Source organism: Blennius ocellaris (genome assembly GCF_963422515.1).
Source record: "Blennius ocellaris genome assembly, chromosome: 23".
NCBI lineage: Eukaryota > Metazoa > Chordata > Actinopteri > Blenniiformes > Blenniidae > Blennius > Blennius ocellaris.
This window is the reverse complement of record NC_137672.1, coordinates 17,552,691-17,572,770: the sequence shown is the minus strand read 5'-3', so window position 1 is coordinate 17,572,770 and position 20,080 is coordinate 17,552,691. Positions and strand designations below refer to the sequence as shown.

At 43.2% G+C, this 20,080-nt stretch overlaps 2 protein-coding genes across 3 annotated transcripts; both read left to right on the top strand.

The window, feature by feature from the left end:
• Nucleotides 1–402: 402 nt before the first annotated feature.
• lrp10 (low density lipoprotein receptor-related protein 10) lies at nucleotides 403–11,680 on the top strand. 2 transcript variants are annotated; one of them, XR_013937137.1, is made up of 11 exons: nucleotides 403–436; nucleotides 1,797–1,992; nucleotides 2,116–2,148; nucleotides 3,838–3,982; nucleotides 4,368–4,561; nucleotides 4,671–5,188; nucleotides 6,724–7,160; nucleotides 7,957–8,151; nucleotides 8,311–8,440; nucleotides 9,498–11,306; nucleotides 11,344–11,680. XR_013937137.1 is itself a non-coding variant. In XM_080519231.1 (10 exons), the coding sequence occupies exons 2-10, from the start codon at nucleotides 1,944–1,946 to the stop codon at nucleotides 10,152–10,154; spliced, it is 2,358 nt and encodes a 785-aa protein (XP_080375357.1). In that variant the 5' UTR covers nucleotides 403–436; nucleotides 1,797–1,943; the 3' UTR covers nucleotides 10,155–11,680. The 2 variants fall into 2 exon arrangements, 1 of the variants encoding a protein (XP_080375357.1); XM_080519231.1 differs by having other exon boundaries at nucleotides 9,498–11,680.
• A 980-nt stretch (nucleotides 11,681–12,660) lies between these two features.
• Nucleotides 12,661–19,800, top strand: cirop (ciliated left-right organizer metallopeptidase; the record flags this gene model as incomplete). Its single annotated transcript, XM_080519010.1, has 16 exons — nucleotides 12,661–12,705; nucleotides 12,774–12,899; nucleotides 12,966–13,050; nucleotides 13,198–13,291; nucleotides 13,920–13,971; nucleotides 14,058–14,207; nucleotides 15,291–15,416; nucleotides 16,039–16,120; nucleotides 16,458–16,603; nucleotides 16,672–16,855; nucleotides 17,716–17,779; nucleotides 17,875–17,971; nucleotides 19,023–19,127; nucleotides 19,199–19,330; nucleotides 19,447–19,556; nucleotides 19,629–19,800. 16 exons carry the CDS (start codon nucleotides 12,661–12,663, stop codon nucleotides 19,798–19,800), a joined length of 1,770 nt encoding a protein of 589 aa, XP_080375136.1.
• Nucleotides 19,801–20,080: the final 280 nt, after the last annotated feature.

Here is a 20,080-nt window from a genome sequence, read left to right as displayed (position 1 = left end):
AACTCATCTTTTGTGTACAATTGATCCACTTTTCTTCTTTTTTTTTTTTTTTACACTTTTTAACAGTGTACAAATGGAGAAGCAGCATTTATAAAGTCATTATATGACATGACTTTAAACTATTCAAATCAGTTCAATTCAATTATTTGAGCCAACACTGCCACCCAGTGGTAAAAAGTTAGCACTGCATCTGAAATGTTCATTCAAAAATAAGCTTCGGCTTTCATTAATAAGTTCATTTAAATTGTATATTTAAATGTATAATGTTTTATTGTAGAAGCTTCACTTGCAAAACGGTATCGATACGTGTGGATTTTTATGAATGAAAAAAAAAGTTGAATGGTGCGCATTATAAGCTCCGCCTCCTCTGCCGTCACGAGCTGAAAATACCCGGAAGTGGCTAACAAGTTGTCAACAAGAAAGGCCGACAGACATGGTAATGTCCTCTTCTTCCGTCTCTTTTTCTCACCCCCTTTTCTCTCCATTCTCCCTTCTATCCAGACCGTTGCGGTTTTAAACAACACCGCGCCGTGTCATGAGTGTTATTCCCGGGGCGCGGAGGCCGAGAAAAAAAGCGTCTGAACGCGGAGGGGGAAGTGAGGCTGTTAGCCATTAGCTCCGTTAGCATCATCACAACCGAAACTGTGTCGGTGTCTCGTCACGGGACACTTTATTCTCAACATTTAGGGGACAAAACACGACAATAACCGCCTCAAACTCCACACCCGAGCTGTTAAACTTCGTCTGAGAGACGTGGGGGGAACTTGAAAAGTGCTTGTTTTCGAGTCGCATTTGGTTTTTCCGGCTTCAGTGTTGAGGAGATTATAGGAAGGAAATCGCTTTTACTGAGATTAAAATGACCTCGGCGGAGGTAAAACCACAGCACATAATCATGTTATTGCCAAATAAGAGCCTTTTGCGTCATTGTTATATGAAGAAATGTTTATAGAACACTCACATGAGTGTAGAAATGAAAACTTTAACCTGGCTGTGTTGTTGGATTGTTCTATATAATACATAATAAACTCACATGACAACTATACAGTCGTATCTCTTGCAAAAAGGCATAGGATTAACCAGATTTGCACATATTTCACTGTGTCGTTTCAAAGTATGGCTACATGATATCCATTCCACGTTTAAGTATATGGCTGCTCCATTACAAACTTTTAAATACGACCATTAGAGTCCAGTACCATTAAACCTTTCAAATATCACCTTTGAATACAAAAGAAAGCTGCTGTAAGATGTAATTTTAACTCAAGAGTGGAGGCAACAAACCTATATTTATGTTGTCGCCATATAATAGCTGTGTAGGTCATTGGAATATTAAGAAATGTTTATAGAACCCTCAAATAAATGTAGGGATTGAAAGTTTGTTTGTTTGTTCTGACAATTAATAAACTGTTAAATTGTCCTTTGTGCCAAAAAAAAATGGTCACATGAGGTTTACTGTTTGAATTTTTCGTGGAAACTGTGTCTCAGGTATAAAGGTGGAGATTTTGGGACACATCATCAGTTTAGATCAGCCTTTATGTTAGGAGGTTTGGTAAATTAACACGCTATTGTTTAATTTCTAAATATTATTGGTTTCTGAAGTAATGAGAAGAAAGAAGGATCGGCTTGTAGTGGAAACATTTGAGTTGTTTTGGTTTTGTTGATCCTCCACGGATAACAACATTTTAACCGCTGTCAACATACGTTTTCCTTTTACCTGGACTCTGTATTTTTATACAAGTTAGATTAATTTGAGTACTTTGGCCGACATCCATTTCTAACACACTCTCATTTTGCAGGCGACGTCTTCCTGAACAAAAACCTGTGAAAATGAAGCTCATCTGACATCTTTTTTCTTTTTTTTTTTCTTTTTAATTTAAAGTTTTTACCTTCCAAGTCTCATTTTTATTTTCAAGACTGGGACATTTTAAAGGAGTTTTACCACAATGACAGTCAAGCACGACCTCTGTGCTCTCCTGCTTTTCTCTATAATCGGTGAGTTTATTCACGTGTGACTCTGCCGGCTTGAAAGTGTTTATCGAGCGAAGGTCGTGTTTGTGCTTTTCAAAGCTGTACATTGTCGCTGAACTCTTGTTGACCTGTTGACTTCCTCTGCAGCGTGCAGCCGCTTCGAGTCGGCGCTCTCCTACGGTAAGAACAGATTGCTTATCTATAGAGGGTCAATACTTATTTAATAACTATAACAGCAATACCTTTAGATGTAGATGGTTAATCGTATTGTGAAGGTAAATATGATATGAGAATACTGACTATGATGAAATTAATTGGAATAACACACATGTAGAATATTACAACACCAACAAGCCAGTGTTTTAGTGATATATTAATACATTTTACTACAATGAATGAATGAACAGTTTATTTCGGTTACAATTCCAGAACAAAAATTTTACACAAACAATATTTCCACAATATACTTGCAATCAGGCTTCTGAACATGTTTACATTTAATCTTTACAATTGCACACAATGCACATCTCACTTTCTGACTGATATTTTCCACTGCTCTGTTATTTTATTTTGCTTTTATTCTATTTTCTTGTGTATATACTTATTTATTTATGTACGTCGGCACCAGCGTAGACGGCAAAGTAAGAACTTCATTACACTGTGAAACCTGGCTTTTAACACCTTGAACCTTGAACACCTTGAACAACCGAGATGGGTATAGGCTGAAGCCAAGGCTTATTTTAGCCTATCTCTTAAAAACCCATGCAGTTACACCAGACACCAGTGATGCAAAAAATATAGTCATGTAAAAAATAAATAAATAAACATAGCAGTCTTAATACGGGAGAAAAAATGAATATGGAACATAACAGAAGTAAATACATGAGAAAAACCAAACAAAACGGAAGTAACAGAAACTATTGTTCATTGTAAACATTAATTATTTTTCTTTTTACTGTTTTTTATTGAAGCAGAACAGTGATTTGCACAGTTTTAAGTCGTCACTGAGACATTCCATAAACCTACGACCAGAAAATAAATACATCTGGATTTAACGTACAATCAGTAAAATATTCCCTTTGTACAGAGGAAGTCACTCGTACAAAAGAGGATTAAGTGCATTAGTAATGGAGAAACACAAAGGAGATAAGAGTGTAAAATGTGTGTGACGCCCCGGAATTCTATAACATATTTCACCACAGTATTTTCATTTATGATTTCTTTTGTTTTGACTGAAAACAAATCACACTTCCTTGTTGCAAAATCTCACAAAACACACAGACGACCTCCGTATAGATCAGGGGGGTCAAAGTCATTTTAGTTGAGGAGCCACATCCACCTGATCTGACCTCTGGAGGCCCAACAAGTCAAACAGAACATATTAAACTGCAAATATGGACAAATGTCAAAGTCTTTCCTTCGTTTGATCCTTTTGTAACTGCAAGAATTTGCCAGTCTATTCTGAAATGTACATATTAAAGTTGCAACACGCAAAAAAACCCTCAGTCACCTGTGTCTGGATGTCGTAGCTTTATTCAGGATTAAAACAATTTGTCATCATCTGGAAATGTTTTTTGAGTTTACGTGTCTAAAGTGTCACTTCACATAAATTGGACACCTTTATTGTGAAAGGTGTTGTGTTATGGGCATTAATAAATTCTGACCAAGGGCGGTTTTGAATGTCATTTTTGCCAATCTAGTGTTTTTAGATCAGCCTCTGTCAGTTTTCATATTTATACTTAAAAAGAAAAAAATAGATGATCGGTGTCGACATTCCTACTGGCGTCTTAATTCCGCCGCACTGGGACTTGAGAGCTTCTCCGGAACCGTGCCACCGATCTGACCCAGGTTCTGTTTGGTGGCTCTCAGCCCGCTGCGGCCATTCCCTCCAGTTTCTAGAGAACCCGGTGGGCGAGATCCGGAGCTCCGCCTACCACAGCTGGTCGTACCGCTTCGGCTCCACCTACGACTGCTGGGTCGTCAGGGGCTCGGAGGACGAGCCGGTCGTCCTCAGGTATGGATGATACGAACTGAAAAAAAAAATAAAAAAATGATGCAACGTTAAGAATACCGACAAAGTCCACCGGACAGATGTGCGTGGTTTTTGGTCGGGGCTGACTGACTGACTGCTCCTCGTGACGATCAAACACATTTACGGTGGTGTTAAAGGGTTAATTTATTTATTTATTTATTTAATAGGCTTTTTACCTGCGCTAATGAAGACGTGCTGATTCAATTCTTCAAATGTTTTGTTTTCTGCAGTGACGCCCCGTTTTTACATTCTCATTTCTACAAAAGTTTTGTGTTTACATTATTGCCTCATTGACTGTTTTTACCCCCCCTCCCTCCCTCCCTCCCTCCCTCCCTCCCTCCCTCCCTCCCTCCCTCCCTCCCTCCAGTTTCTCTCAGTTTTCGGCTCGATGCCAGAAGGAGTGGGTGTCGATCAAGTCGTCGGCCGGCGGGGAGCCGGTCGTCCTCTGTGGCTCCAAGTTGCCGCAGCCCATCGAGTTCCCGGGGGGAAACATTACGGTGGTGCACCACTTCCTGCCCCACCTGTTCCCCGTCTCGTCCTTCATCTTGAGCTACGCGAGAGGTGAGCATGGTGGCGTATCCACTTCTTCTTTCGTGGGACGACTTCCATCTTTGTGAGGCGTTCGTCTAAATGTCTTTTTTTTTTTTATTATTTCTACGTGACCACCCAGACTCCGGAGACTGCCCGGAGACGTCTTTCGAATGCCTCCGCGGCCGCTGCATCCCCCTCTCCTGGCGCTGCAACGGCCAGGTGGAGTGTCTCGGCGAGGGCCTGGGCCTCGGCACCGACGAGCAGGACTGCGACGCCGAGCCGGAGGCGAGCAGGAAGCCGGCGCAGGACGACCACGAGAGGCGCAACGTGGCGGAGCCGGCCGCCGCCGCCGCCACCGCCTCCCAGGGGCCGGCGGTGTCTGACCCCTGGCAGCTGCGGATGGCGGACCGGCAGCCCGCCGCCGCCGCCGCCGCCACGCCCGCCGCCGTGGACTGGCCGTGCGGAGGGCTGCTCCACACGTTCTACGGCACCTTCTCCCCGCCCGCCACCCGCGGCTCGGCCCTGTTCTGCGTGTGGACCCTGGATCCTCAGGACTCCAGGCCGCTGAGGCTGGACCTGCAGCAGCTGGTGCTGGGCGCCGGGGACAAACTCACCGTCTACAAACGAGAGCGAGGGAAAGGAGACATGATCAAGCTGGTGAGTGGAAGCACCGACACCAGGTGATAGAATCTTTATAAAAAAAAACAAAGTAAAAGGAGCTTATTTGTATTTTTCACAATATCTTGTTAAAAAAAACAAAATAAAAAGGAGCTTATTTGTATTTTTGACAATATCTTGTTAAAAAACACAAAAAAGGAGCTTATTTGTATTTTTGACAATATCTTGTTTAAAAAACACAAAATAAAAGGAGCTTATTTGTATTTTTGACAATATCTTGTTAAAAAACACAAAAAAGGAGCTTATTTGTATTTTTGACAATATCTTGTTAAAAAAAAACAAAATAAAAGGAGCTTTTTTGTATTTTTGACAATATCTTGTTAAAAAAAAACAAAATAAAAGGAGCTTATTTGTATTTTTGACAATATCTTGTTAAAAACACAAAAAAGGAGCTTATTTGTATTTTTGAGAATATCTTGTTGAAAAAAATAAATAAATAAAAAGGAGCTTATTTGTATTTTTGAGAATATCTTGTTAAAAAAAAACAAAATAAAAGGAGCTTATTTGTATTTTTGAGAATATCTTGTTGAAAAAAATAAATAAATAAAAAGGAGCTTTTTTGTATTTTTGACAATATCTTGTTAAAAAAAAACAAAATAAAAGGAGCTTATTTGTATTTTTGACAATATCTTGTTTAAAAAACACAAAAAAGGAGCTTATTTGTATTTTTGACAATATCTTGTTTAAAAAACACAAAAAAGGAGCTTATTTGTATTTTTGACAATATCTTGTTAAAAAAAAACAAAAAAGGAGCTTTTTTGTATTTTTGACAATATCTTGTTAAAAAAAAACAAAATAAAAGGAGCTTATTTGTATTTTTGACAATATCTTGTTAAAAACACAAAAAAGGAGCTTATTTGTATTTTTGAGAATATCTTGTTAAAAAACACAAAAAAGGAGCTTATTTGTATTTTTGACAATATCTTGTTAAAAAAAAACAAAAAAGGAGCTTTTTTGTATTTTTGACAATATCTTGTTAAAAAAAAACAAAATAAAAGGAGCTTATTTGTATTTTTGACAATATCTTGTTAAAAACACAAAAAAGGAGCTTATTTGTATTTTTGACAATATCTTGTTGAAAAAAATAAATAAATAAAAAGGAGCTTATTTGTATTTTTGAGAATATCTTGTTAAAAAAAACAAAAAAAGGAGCTTATTTGTATTTTTGACAATATCTTGTTAAAAAAAACAAAAAAGGAGCTTATTTATATTTTTGACAATATCTTGTTGAAAAAAATAAATAAATAAAAGGAGCTTATTTGTATTTTTGACATCTTGTTAGAAAAAAACAAAAAAGGAGCTTATTTATGTTTTTTGTTTTGTTTTTTTAAACAAAAAAAGAGCTTATTTGTATTTTTGACAATATCTTGTTAAAAAAACAAAAGAGCTTATTTGTATTTTTGACAATATCTTGTTATAAAAAAACACAAAAAAGGAGCTTATTTGTATTTTTGACAATATCTTGTAATAAAAGCGACACATCCTGAGTCTTCTCTTCTGCTTCCCCCCCCCAGATCACCAGCAGCTCCAATTTCAAGTCGGTCCAGGTGGAGTCCCACACCGGCCTGATGTCGCTGGTCTACCGGAGGCTCACGGGCTCGGACGGGAGCGGCTTCAACGCCACCTTCCACGTGGGGAGCTACTGCCCCCCCTGGGAGGGGCGGTGCGGCGGCGCGTCGGGCGGCTGCTTCACCCAGGAGCAGCGCTGCGACGGCAAGTGGGACTGTCCCGAGACGGGGAAGGACGAGGAGGGCTGCCGCGGCTGCAGCCAGAGCCAGTTCGCCTGCGGCGTGGCGGGCCAGCGGGCGGTGGCGTCCGCCCGCTTCCCCAGCCGGCCCGTCTGCTACCCGGTGACGGAGCGCTGCAACTACCAGCTGTACTGCGCCGACGGCAGCGACGAGCGGGACTGCACCGTGTGCCAGCCGGGGACCTTCCACTGCGACAGCGACAGGTCGGTGCGCCGGCGCTTTTTAAAAAAAATTGTTTGTTATTAACATGCAAACATGAAGAAATCAAAAGCACTGATAGTTATAGGCCCAATCCCAATTCTCTTTTGTACCCCTCCGCCTACCCCTTAGCCCTTCACCTTCAAAACGAGGGCAAAGGGGTAGGGGTAAGATGAAGGGCTAAGGGGGAGAATTGAGAATTGAGACGCAGCCTTTGTATACAACGCATAAGAGTTAAAAAAAGAAAAACAAGGTTTCTTGGAAGAATCAAACCAACTGAGTCCCGTCGGATTCGGTAAAACATGGGATCTCAATATATTCTATAAAGGGAGTCCAGGTTTTAGACGCACATTTCCTGTTCCTGTGTGAGACCAGGTGATGCATTAGAGCGCTTTTATCGTGTTTCTGTTACTTTGATATCTATAATTACAACCCCTTTGTCCTTTAACAAGATCAAAGACGCAGCCGTAAAACATCAGTTTATTTCTCACCAAACCAACCTGTAAATATTGTCACGTATCAACATTAAATCCGATTTTATGCTCTTTTAACAAAACGGTCCTTTATAAAAACCACTTTGCTCAGGTTGACTTCTGAGCTAGTGTCAGAAGTTCACTGATGATTAACATTATTCACAATGTTCACACAGCCGTGGTCGAAACGAGGTGAAATGAAGTTAGATAAAAAAATAAAAGTGACGTCTCAGCAGCTCGTGGTGCTTTTTTTTTTGTGTGTGTGTGAAATGGAATCCCTCCCCCCCTCGGGTTGCATCAACAGACGGCCTCACTGTTCCCCCTGCAGGTGTGTGTTTGAGAGCTGGCGCTGCGACGGGCAGGTGGACTGCAAGGACGGCACGGACGAGCTCAACTGCACCGTCATCCTGCCCCGCAAGGTCATCACCGCGGCGACCGTGGGCAGCCTGGTGTGCGGGCTGCTGCTGGTCATCGCCATGGGCTGCACCTGCAAACTGTACTCGCTGCGGACCCGGGAGTACAGGTACCTCGGCGTGCTAATGCGCGACGCTAACACACGACGCTAACACACGCTCTCAGATCGTCGTGTGTCGCTCACGTCGATGCCTGATTGTGATTTTTAGCTGAAAAGCATCACAAAATCCTTTAATTCTTGTTGCCGTGGGGTTTTTTTTTTTTGCAGCATGTTTGCTCCAATCAGCCGCCAGGAGGCGGAGTTAATCCAGCAGCAGGCCCCGCCCTCCTACGGGCAGCTCATCGCGCAGGGCATCATCCCCCCGGTGGAGGACTTCCCCACTGAGAACCCCAACGAGGTGAGCGCAGAGCAGCCATTTTGAAAAATCCGTTCCCGAGACGGAAGTTTCTGAAGCCGCAGACTCTGTGGAGAAACCAGGGGAAATGGTGTTTTCTATGTAATACGCGGGTTTATGTCGAGTCAGCTTCTCCTCCTGCTGCTTCTGTGATTGGCTCAATACGCCACCGTCTGGTACGAACCTGTATTACAAGAGTTTAGGATCCTGAGTTTTTCCTATGTGTTTCTCGTGAATGGCGTTCTCTGCAGGGGGGCGGCTCATTAATCTCCTGCTCGCTCTGACGTAGCAGGATCGTGGGGATAAAGTTAAAGTGGACAGATTAATTTAAAAAAAAACACAAAAAAACCCAACTAAAACCAATCCTGTTACCTGCTGCTGGCTCTTTGTTTCCACGGATTTTAAATACAATTGGACCCCGATGTCTCATACAAAGTAGTAATCAACAGACGTAAGCTGAAATAAAAACAACATATAAACCACTTGATTTTTATAATTATGCCTTCCTGCCATTTAAAGCAAAAGAAAACCTTTATTTATTGGAGAATTGTAATATTTTGCCAGGCTGTGTATTTGATTTTAAACCATTTATCAGCTACAATGATAAAGAATAAAGTATGAACTTCGTTTATTTAACAAGTTTAGATGTAATCAAACTAGGAAATGTGGAAATTTCCCTTAAAATTATATGTAAAATAACATTTGTTACTTGTAAATTTCCATTTTTGCTCAAAAGCTCATTTTAGTTCTCCACAGGTCTCCGTTTTCACTCTTAAAATGTTTTATTTATCGCCAGGCTGTGGGGAGAAGCAGCCCTCTGGCGCCCCCTATGGGACTTCCAGTGTACGACCAGTTTACACATAGAAAAGTAAAAACTTTCATTGTATTTTGGGAGTTTGATCACATGACGACGGTCGACGGACAGTAACAACAATGGCGTCGTTTTCACTGTTTCTGCCGTTTCCATGGAAACGGACACTAGCTTTCAAAACATTGCCGTGTAAAACCGTGGCCCTCTCTGTCTGCCCCCCCCCTCCTCCCCCCTCCTCCTCCTCCTCAGACCTCGTCTCTGTCTCTGAGAGGAATCCTCCAGCTGCTCCGCCAGGACGCCGCCAGCTCCCCCCACCGCCGCCGCCGGCCGCGCTTCGTCCGCCGCGCCGTCCGCCGCATGAGGAGGTGGGGCCTGATCCCCCGGCCCCCGTCCAGACCCGCCCAGGCGTCGTCGTCAGGCGGCGGCCCCCCGCCGTCGGACGCGGCCCCCGCCGGCGGCCCGGAGGCGGCGCTCTCCGCGCCCGCCGGCTCCTCGTCGGCCGTGGAGGCGGCGAACCAGCCGGTGCCTCAGAAACTGGGCCTGCCGGCTCAGACGGCGCCGCCGCCGCCGCCGCACGGCGAGGAGGCGCCGCCCTCTCTCCTGCCGCCGCCAGCCTCCCCTCCCCCTCCTCCCTACGCGCCCCCGGCCCCTCCCCCGGCCACCCCCAACAACACCCCTCCCGTCGCCGTCCCCCCCAGCAGCCCCTCCCTGGCCTCCATCTTCCACACGCTGGGCCTCAGCATCTCCCTCTTCAGGGCCTCGCCCTCCTCCACCAACTCCATGCCGCTCTCCGCCTCCCCCTCCTTCTCCTCCTCCTCGTCCTCCTCCTCCTCCGACGACGAGGTGCTGCTCATCCCCCTGTCCGAGGACACCACTTCAGAGGACGACGTGCCCATGCTCACCTGATCCCCCCCCCCCCCCTCCCCCCTCCTCCCCCCTTCACTGATCTCCACTCTCCTCTTCCTCACTGATGTTACGAACCAGTCTTTCCACGTTTTGTTTGAAGCGAAGCACAGGAGTCAGGAGTCTGGTGCCTTTGAGTTGTTGGCGTGTGGAGTCGTGGTTTAGTTTTTTGTTCGGTTTTTTGTTTTTTGTTTTCTGTCTTTGAAAGCGAGAGTGGAAAAGGAAAGACGAGGCCGACGGGAGACGTAGGCGACATGCACTTAATTCATGCTGTGCTGCACATAGACGGTAAAAACCTTATTTGCACAGAAGAATCTTCCCCATCCAGACCCCGGCGGCGGGCGGGCGGGCGGGCGGGCGGGCTTCCCTACGCGGCGTCCGCAAACGTCGGCGGGCGGCGGTGGACGAGGACCCGCCTCCACGCGCTCCCGCCGCCCCACGTCCACGTCGTCACCACGGAAACCTCTCCTATAGCAGCCGATGCTATAGGGGGAAAATAGCTTCCCCTGTTTTAGTGCCTTTCAAGAGTTTTCCTGCAGGGGGCGCCAGGAGGTTGAGGTGGTTCCTGCACACACACACACACACACACACACACACACACACACACACACACACACCAACAGCTACACGTAATTATGGAACCAATATAGTAGCAGGACTTCTGTGTGTCTCAGAGGGCCTGTAAATGTCTCCGGGGTTTGTTTTACCTCAGCGTAGACTTGCAGGCTCCTGCTAGCGCTCTGTTGCTAACGGCTGTGCTCTCGTGCAGCTATTTTAAAAAGTTGCCGGTTCACACGAGAGCAAAGAGAGAAAAAAAACGACAGTTTAGGCAAATATCGCAGCCGCCGTTCGGACGACAGACGCACTTTGATCACACGTGGGCGCACACACGCAGGTGAAACTTTGCACACACGCAACTCTGTACACGGAAAAATGTAGAACTCTACATATGCGTAGAAAATCTAACCACTCACACACTAATTCACGCCACACACACACCTCACGACCACGGTAACGTAGTTTTCGGTGCACGTAGATCTAAAACAATCCCCCACGTGAATGAATGTAAACCTGCTCAAGTGTCAAAAGACAATCTCTGGTGCCTGATATAATGTGTGTGTGTGTGTGCGTGTGTGTGCGTGTGTGTGCGTGTGTGTGTGTGTGTGTGTGTGTGTGTGTGTGTGAGATGAAGCCCCGAAAAATTCACAAAAAAACAACCTCAGCTCCCGTCACGTTCCGACACGACGACCCCGCGGCGTGCCATTTCTTATGTTGTTGTACATTTTAACGGTGTTTTTATTTCGGTAAGATGCTTATTTTGTGTCTTAAGTTGTCTTTGCTTTGATGATTGTATTGGGTGTGTGTGCGTGCGTGTGTGTGTGTGTGTGTGTGCGTGCGTGTGTGTGTGTGTCGGGAGTAGCCGGAGGTTTTAAATTTGTGATGTAATGAGGTTAAAAAAAATTACGAGAGATGATTTATTAGGGTCATATTCACTGTATATAAGTTCCAATGTGGCTGAGATTAAAGGATTTGCACTTTTAGGTTGTCGTGTTGTGGTTTGTGGGGGAGGAGGTGTGTGTGTGTGTGTGTGTGTGGGGGGGGGGGGGGGGGCTCTGTATTCAAATGTGACGTGAAGCCGACAGGAAGCTGCAGAAAGAAGTTCCCGTCATTGCAGAAGGTCTGCAGGTTGAAAAGAGAAACTGAATTAAAATCGCCCAAAAGGTAACGAGTTTTTTTTTTTTTAATAGAATAATTATAAAATTACTTCAGTCAAACTAACTGGACGCTTTAAAACAATGGACTCAATCAGAAACCAGTTTACTGCTGTTAAACAGGGTTTAACGTCTGTAAAAGAGGAAATCTGTGCTTTCTGTTGGTCAGACTGTAAATATGAATGGAGTTGACTTTTAATTTGAAAATATACATCTTTACATACTGGTTGGACAATTTCAAAGAACCAAAAACAGATTTTTAACACTTTAATTACCTTTAATTACTCAGATATTTTCCATTCTTTTAGAATAATACCACAACTAATGGTATTCATCACTTCAAGATATATATATATATATATTTTTTTTTTTACAAGGTGTTTTCTGTTTTTGTTCTTTTTGTGTTTTTGAGTTTGCACGTGATTTTTTTTTCCCTCTGTGTTTTCGTGTTGTTTTGCGTGTGTGAGAAAGTAAACATAAATACTGACATACGTTTGTCTGTGTTTTGTGGTTTTGTCTATTTGCCTTTATGTTTTTCTGTCTGACACATTTTTGTTTATGTTGCACGAATGTTTTCGTTTTTCCTTTGGTCTGTGCGCCTTTTTTGCTTTTGCGTGTGTGTTTACGTGTTATTTGTTGTGTGTGTGACCGTGAGAGAGAAAACTATGCTTATTGAAATGTTTTTCTTTGTGGGGTTAATATTTTTTGTTTTTTCTTCTCGGGTAGTCAGGATGAGTAGATAAAGTACAATATATGTATAAATTAAAAGGTAATTCCTATAAATGTTCTTTTGGATCATGCCGTTCTTCTCCTGCGTCGACCGATGTGCATCCACCATGTTGGTCCTCCTCCAACAGGCTCCGCCTCCTTCCAGATGTTTCCCCTGCTGCTGCTGCTGCCGCTCCTGCAGCTGCCCTCCTCCCTGCAGAGGTGCGTCTTCGACGAGGTCCAGGCCCGGGTGGGGGTGGTGAGGCCGGCGCCCGGCGGGGCCCGCGACCCCCTGACCTCCGGAGGGTCGCCGAGGAAGAGGAGGGAGGTGCCGGGAGAGGAGGAGGCCCCGCCCCCGCAGCCAATCAGGATCCAGAGCTGGCTCTCCGGGCAGAGCGACGGCCTGTCGGGAGATGAGAGGCGGCGGCTGGACGCGGCGGTGCAGGAGGCCGTGAGGATGGTGGGCTCCCTGCTGTCAGGTGGAGGACACACACACACACACACACACACACACACACACACACACACACACACACACACACACACACACACACACACACACACACACACACACACACACACACACACACACACACACACTGATCTATAGCCTTGTATTCCTCCAGTGGTCAGAGTGCGCGGCGCCCTGCGGCTCAGCAGAGACGTCAACAAATACTGCAAGTTTCTCTGGAAGAACTCAAGTACACTCAACTATAACAGGTGTGTGTGTGTGTTTTTCAAGGTGTTTCAAGGTGTTCAAGGTGTTTTATTTGTCATTTCAACAGTAAAAGCCAGGTTTCACAATGTAATGAAATTCTTACTTTACCATCTACCCTGGTGCCGACATACATAATAAATAAGTATATACACAAGAAAATAACATAACATAAAATAAAATAACAGAGCAGTGCAAAATATTAGTTATGAAGTGAGATGTGTGTGTGTGTGTGTGTGTGTGTGTGTGATATTTAGAGTTCAAAAGCAAGTAAAACACTGACAAACCTGATGAATTGTGGGTGCACACGCTTGAATATTGCTGTTTCTGTCAGCAGTTTGCATGTTTCCCTTGGATCTGTGTGAGTTTTCTCTGGATCCTACGGCCAAAAAGAATGCTAATTATGTTATTTTGTTGTATACGTGGTTTGTGTATCTGTTATTTAAGAAACTACCGTCGTCATACTGCAAGTACCATGTGATCGGATTCATTATTCTCTCCGAAAACGCTGAAAAATGACCGGTGAAATCGAAATAAGCGCTCGATCTATTTGTGTTGAACCGTCAATTAGCAGCATTGACGATAACTATCTGTTTAGATTTTTTTTAAACATTTTATGTGACGTTATTTCAGGTGTGGCAGAGCAAACGGCAACTACAGAGCGGAGACCTGTCTGGACGTCGTCGTAAGCGCCGAGCCGTTAATTCTACGTTATTTGAGTGTTTTCCCGTGGAGGGAACCGGTGTTGGTTTTGTTGTTTTTGTTTGTCAGATCCCAGACGATCACCTGGACGGGTGTGATATTTACCCCCGGCCCGACTCCCCTACCAGGACCGTCCTCAGGCCCGCAGGCGCCGGACTCCCCGACACCGACTTCCTGCTCTACGTCCTCGTTCAGGCCACCGACAAGTGCAGAGCCGAGGTGAATGTTTCCCCCTGGGATGGACAAAAAGATTTTCATGTTGCGTTTAGGACCAAATTTTCACATATTTGCCACAAAGGTTAAAAATTCAGGCAGTTTCTGCATGAAGTAGTTGGTACAATTGAAGTAGTACCACCTTCTGCCACTCGGTGGCAGCAGAGAGTCACAGAGACTCGACCACTGCCAACGGTGCAGGATCGTCTTTGTTTTATACCTGGTAGAAAATAAATTAAACACAATTTTATAGTTTAGAGCAAAACATTAAAGGTACAATATATTTTAAATCTGGGTAATACCACTTTAGTTTAGGTTTGGTTTAGTTTAGTTTCGTTTCGTTTCGTTTTATTTAGTTTAGTTTAGTTTTACCTTAAAACTAAAAGACTGTCTCACGACGGTTTTATAGAATTTATTTTTATTAAGTTTAGTTTAGTTTAGTTATATTTAATTTAGTTTAGTTTAGTTTTATTTAGTTTAGTTTGGTTTAATTTAGTTTAGTTTAGTTATATTTAATTTAGTTTTGTTAAGTTTAGTTACATTTAATTTAGTTTAGTTATATTTAGTTTTATTTAATTTAGTTTCGTTTAGTTTAGTTATATTTAATTTAGTTTAGTTTAGTTATATTTAGTTTTATTTAATTTCGTTTCGTTTCGTTTCGTTATATTTAATTTAGTTTAGTTTAGTTATATTTAGTTTTATTTAGTTTAGTTTAATTTAGTTTAGTTATATTTAGTTTAGTTTAGTTTTATTTGATTCATTGACAAAAGAAAGTGACACATTGCTCATTTGCACACAAACTATAACAACAAAAAACTTCCCAGGCTTTCTGTTGAATTAATGTTTTTTGTTTTGTTTCTTTTGTTTCTGTCTCTGTCTTGTGTTTTTGTGCTTCGTGTGGAGTTGTACTACAACATAAAATATATATTTTTTTAAAGTGCCTTGACAAAAAAAAAAAAAATACAACACAAAATTATAACAAATAATAATTTGAAAAAAGACACAAAAATTCAATAGAGAGAAACTAGTCAATAAAATGCAAAAAACCCAAAAGCGGTACTCTAGTAATACTTGTAATCCCGTCTCCAGCCGGACGTCCTGGCCTACTCCGTCCACTGCCGGACCGACGCCCGGGGCCGCCCGCTGGCCGGCGCCGTGGTCGTGTGCAGGGCGACGCTGCGGGGGAGGGGCTACCGGCACCCCGCCGCCGTGCAGGTCAACGCAACAAACCACATACTGAACAAACTCCAAAACAAACTCATTCAATTTCTACAAAATGGATCATTTCACTTTTTTTGTTCATAATTAATAATATAATTTGTTTTACTCATCATCCATTCATTATTTTGTTTATTTTAATTTTTAGTGTCGGTTTTCTGTAACGTTATCAGACAGTTTATACACACACACATGTACAAATGTAAATACCGTTCACACGCCTACACTTTCTCATATTCTCTCCCTCTCACACAATAATGTTCCTACTCTGGGAGAGAAACGTCAAATATAGTTTTTAATGACTTTACAATTCTTTTTTTTTTTTTTTTTGCTCCTTTCTATGTTAACAAACTATTTCCTTTCTCCTCTGTTTCCTACATAAACATAAACAAACAGTGTTTCGTATATAAGCACACACATTATGTTCAATAGTATTTAAAGTAGCACTTGTTTGTATTACTTTTGCATATAGAATGTATTGTTCACCATCACATATCTATGGAATTGTTTACTGTTTTGTATTGTTTATCTGCACTGCCTTAAATTAAGAAAAAAGAACGGAGGAAAGAGCAGCCGGTTGATGTTTGTTTGTGTTTGTTTATTTGTTTGTTTGTTCCAGACTGTGATCCACGAGCTCCTCCACGCTCTCGGCTTCTCTAAAGATCTGTTCAGCTCCTGGAGACGCTGCTCCTCCCATCAAGGTGCCGCCAGGAGACCTATATGGCCTGTATATTCACATATATGCACCTACATTTTGCCTATATCTGTCATATATACGCAAATATGCAGCACATATGCACATATAAACGCAAATATGCAGCATATATGCGCATATAAACGCAAATGTGCAGCATATATTAGCATATAAATGCAAAGATGCCGCATATATGTGCATATAAACTGCTTATAGGTTTCATATATGCACATATATCCTCGTATAGGTTCTTTCCACGTGGGAAAGCAAAAAAAAAAAAGTGCCAAATCAGATTAATTCACGTTGTTGTTGTTTGTTGTTTACGTCCCCCCCTCCCCCCGCAGACGGAGCAGGATGCCCCCCCGGGCGTCCCGTCGCCCACCCCGACGCGTCGGGTCAGACGAGGCTCCACACCCCGGCCGTGGTCTCGGCCCTGCAGGCCCACCTGCGGTCCGCCGACCCGGGTCTGGGGGCTCCGCTGGAGAACCAGGTACTGAGCCTCCCGCCGGGTGAAGGTCTGTGTGTGTTTGACTCACACCCCCCCCTCCCTCTCCTCAGGGAGCCCCCCCGGGCGGGGCGTCGTCCCACTGGGAGGCCCGGGTCCTGCAGGGCTCCATCATGGCGGCGGCGCTGGGCCACTGGACCACGGTGCGGCTGGACCGGGTCACCCTGGCGGCGCTGCAGGACACCGGCTGGTACCGGGCGGACCTGAGCCGGGGCCAGGCGCTGCTGTGGGGCCACGGTGAGAACCGGGTCGCCGGGAACCACACCGGGAGGAGTATAACCGAGTACTGGGGCGGGCGGTACCAGTCAATGTTCTGAAAACTGTAGTTTTCATGTTGGGCCACTAGAGGGAGCCGTTTGTTAATGAAACCACCACCGACTAAACTTTACTAGTAATTCAAGCTGTAACTAGTAACTTTAACTGTAATAAAGTCCTAATTTTAAGTAACTTTAATACTCGTCAAACTGGTAGCTAAAGTTTGGGTTATAACGGTAACTATAAATGTAATCAACTACTAATATTTACTAACTCATAAAGGTCTTCCACTTCCATGTGGAGTACTAACTACTGTTGTAATCAAGTACTTTTTTCAGTCGGTAGTAAAGTAACTGAAACACTCTTTAAAGCAGTAACTAGAAGTGTAATTGAGTACCAATTTTCAGTAACTAGGTAAGTAATTCAAATACCTTTTATAGCAGTAACTATAAAAGCAGTCAAGTAACACTTTTCAGTAACTACTGGAGTAACTAATTAAAATAACAATTATTACCGGTAACTGTAATTGAGTATTAATTTGAATTTGTAACTCCACTTCGGTTTTAAGCAATAACTACTATAGTGACTACTTGTAATCGAGTACTAATTTCTTTAAATCGCAATAATTAGTAAGTAACTGTACTTTTTTAGTAACCGTAAGTATCTATTAGAGTAACTCGGCTGCTCTTGAAAGCAGCAACTGTAATCAAGTATTTTAATCCCTTAAAATTGCCTTAAAGTCAAACGTCAGAACGAGGAAGTATAACCACAGTGAAGTACTGGTTTTCAGTAACTAGTAAAGTAACTAACGTGATGAATGTCGGCGTTATTTAAACCACCAGGTGAAGGTTCGACGTTCGGCTCGGTGCTGACGTGTAGCTCCTCCCCCTTTTTCTGCACAGGAAGGTGAGAAACCCCCCCTTCCGTTTCTTTGAAACCTCTTTTCATCCCTTCACTCGTCATGTTTTCTTGTCGTTTCTTCGTTTTCCTCTCCGCCTCAGTGGACTCGGGTGTCATTTCCTTCACCTCCACAAGGGGGCGTGTCAGACCGACCCATACCTGGAGGGATGCCGGATGTTTAAACCGCTAAGTAACCGAGTAAGTCACAGCCTGAAGCTGGAGCTCGTGACGTCACCTGGAATAAATGACTGAATGTCAGTAGTTATAATAACTTTAACTTTGTTTGTTTTAGAATGTGGATGTTTTGTTTGTCTAGTTTATTTACTTTAACGAGGCTCGATCCTCTATAGATTCTTATTTTATTCTTATTATTTTATTTAAATGATGAAAAAAGCAATAAAATGAAAATCTAAAAAAACCCAACTAATACTGTAAGTATAAATAAATTCTTCTTATTTTATTCTTATTATTCTTATTTAAATGATGAAAAAAATATATAACCAAGTACAGATTTTTTTTAGTAATTACTAAGTATAAATAAAGAATTCTTATTTTATTCTTATTATTCTTATTTAAATGATGAAAAAAGCAATAAAATAAAAATCCCCCCAAAAAACTGTAACCAAATACAGATTTGTTTTTAGTAATTACTAAGTATAAATAAAGTATTCTTATTTTATTCTTATTCTTATTTAAATGATGAAAAAAGCAATAAAATAAAAATAAAAAAAACTAACCAAGTACAGATTTTATTTGAGTAATTACTAAGTATAAATAACTATTTCTTATTCTATTCTTATTATTCTTATTTAAATGATGAAAAAAGCAATAAAATGAAAATCTAAAAATGAATTGTAACCAAGTACAGATTTGTTTTTAGTAATTACAAAGTATAGATAATAACGAGTAATAATTTTCTAACTAGTGAAGTAACTCAACCTGTATTTTAACCAACTGCAATCAGTAAATTTGTTTTGTAATTAGTAAGTTAAGATAAAGTCTTTCAACATCATCATCTTTATTGCAGACATAGAAGTCCATAAAGAAAACATTCACAAACACATAAAACCGTATAAAAAGTATCATAAATAGTAACTATAATTGTATTAAAATGAGTAATTATTAACTATGAATGCTGCTTCTTCTTCTTCGTGGATTTAAAGGCAGTGTGCGCCCGTGAGTGTTGCATTACCGCCACCTGCTGGTTCCTCAGATGAAGTTTCTGAATTAAATCCTCGTTGTTCCTCAGAGTGAATGTTTCAGGAAGGAAAACGGCGGGTTTGCAGACGACGACCTGAGAGGGGAGGTCTTCGGCCCTGACAGCAGATGTTTCTTCTCCAGCCTCGTCAGATCGGTGTGTGTGTATGTATTTATGTGTGTGTGTGTGTGTGTGTGTGGTTCTCTAACTCCGCCTCCTCCTGCCAGCCCCGGTCCGGGGGTCCCGGCGGCTCGGTGGAGGGTCTCTGCTACAGGCACCGGTGCACTGGACCCAACAGGTTCCAGATCCAGGTGTCTGGATCGGGGTGGGTTCACTGCCCAGCAGGGGGCAGCGTTCAGGTGAGCGCCACTTTATATTGAGCCCGAATTTGCGATGAAACGCGTCAACAGCAGTAAGTTTAAAATCACAAAGTGCACCGACCTGCTTCCTGTGTTTCCTCCTCTCCTGGCCTCAGCTCGACGGGTACCAGGGGGCCGTTCTCTGCCCCGACCGGAGGTTGTGTCTCCACGGTGACGCCTTGCCTCTTTGGGATGACGTTGACCCTTCCCCCTCTCCTAACACAAGGCAAGCATGGCGTCACACGAGCTCCCCGCCGGCAGACCCGACTCGTCCGTGACCGTTTGGTTTTCATTCCAGCTCCTCCGACACTGGGAGCCGGTCTCCTCTGGTGCCCCCTGCTGGGGCGTCGGCCCTGGGCGTCTCTGCTGCCGTGGCTCTGCTGGCTGTGCTGCTGGTGTCCAACAGGCACCGTGGACCCTGCAGGGTCAGAGGTCACGCTGTGGCGCCACAGCGTCGCCCTGATGTGTAGGAGGACCTCAGTGAAGAGCTGCGCCGCAGGATCCACCGGGGTTTTTGTTGAGTTGGACTACCGAGCCCGACAGTGACACACGTAGAGCATAACGATTCACATATAATATTCAGCATTTACTGAGGAGCATCATGTTTCCATGACAACACGAGTAGCATCACATTTCCATGACCACAGAAGATGACGACACGAGTAACATTTTTCCATGACGTCCAACAGCATCACGTTTCCATGACAACACAAGTAACATGTTTCCATGACCATCATGTTTCCATGACTA

What these genes read in the sequence shown, in the direction of transcription:
- lrp10 (XM_080519231.1), top strand. Translation starts at nt 1,944, where the DNA reads ATGACAGTCAAGCACGACCTCTGTGCTCTCCTGCTTTTCTCTATAATC. An exon ending in GACGAGCCGGTCGTCCTCAG is followed by an intron (nt 3,983 to 4,367) that starts GTATGGATGATA and finishes CCCTCCCTCCAG; the next exon opens with TTTCTCTCAGTTTTCGGCTC. An exon ending in CTGCGGACCCGGGAGTACAG is followed by an intron (nt 8,152 to 8,310) that starts GTACCTCGGCGT and finishes TTTTTTTTGCAG; the next exon opens with CATGTTTGCTCCAATCAGCC.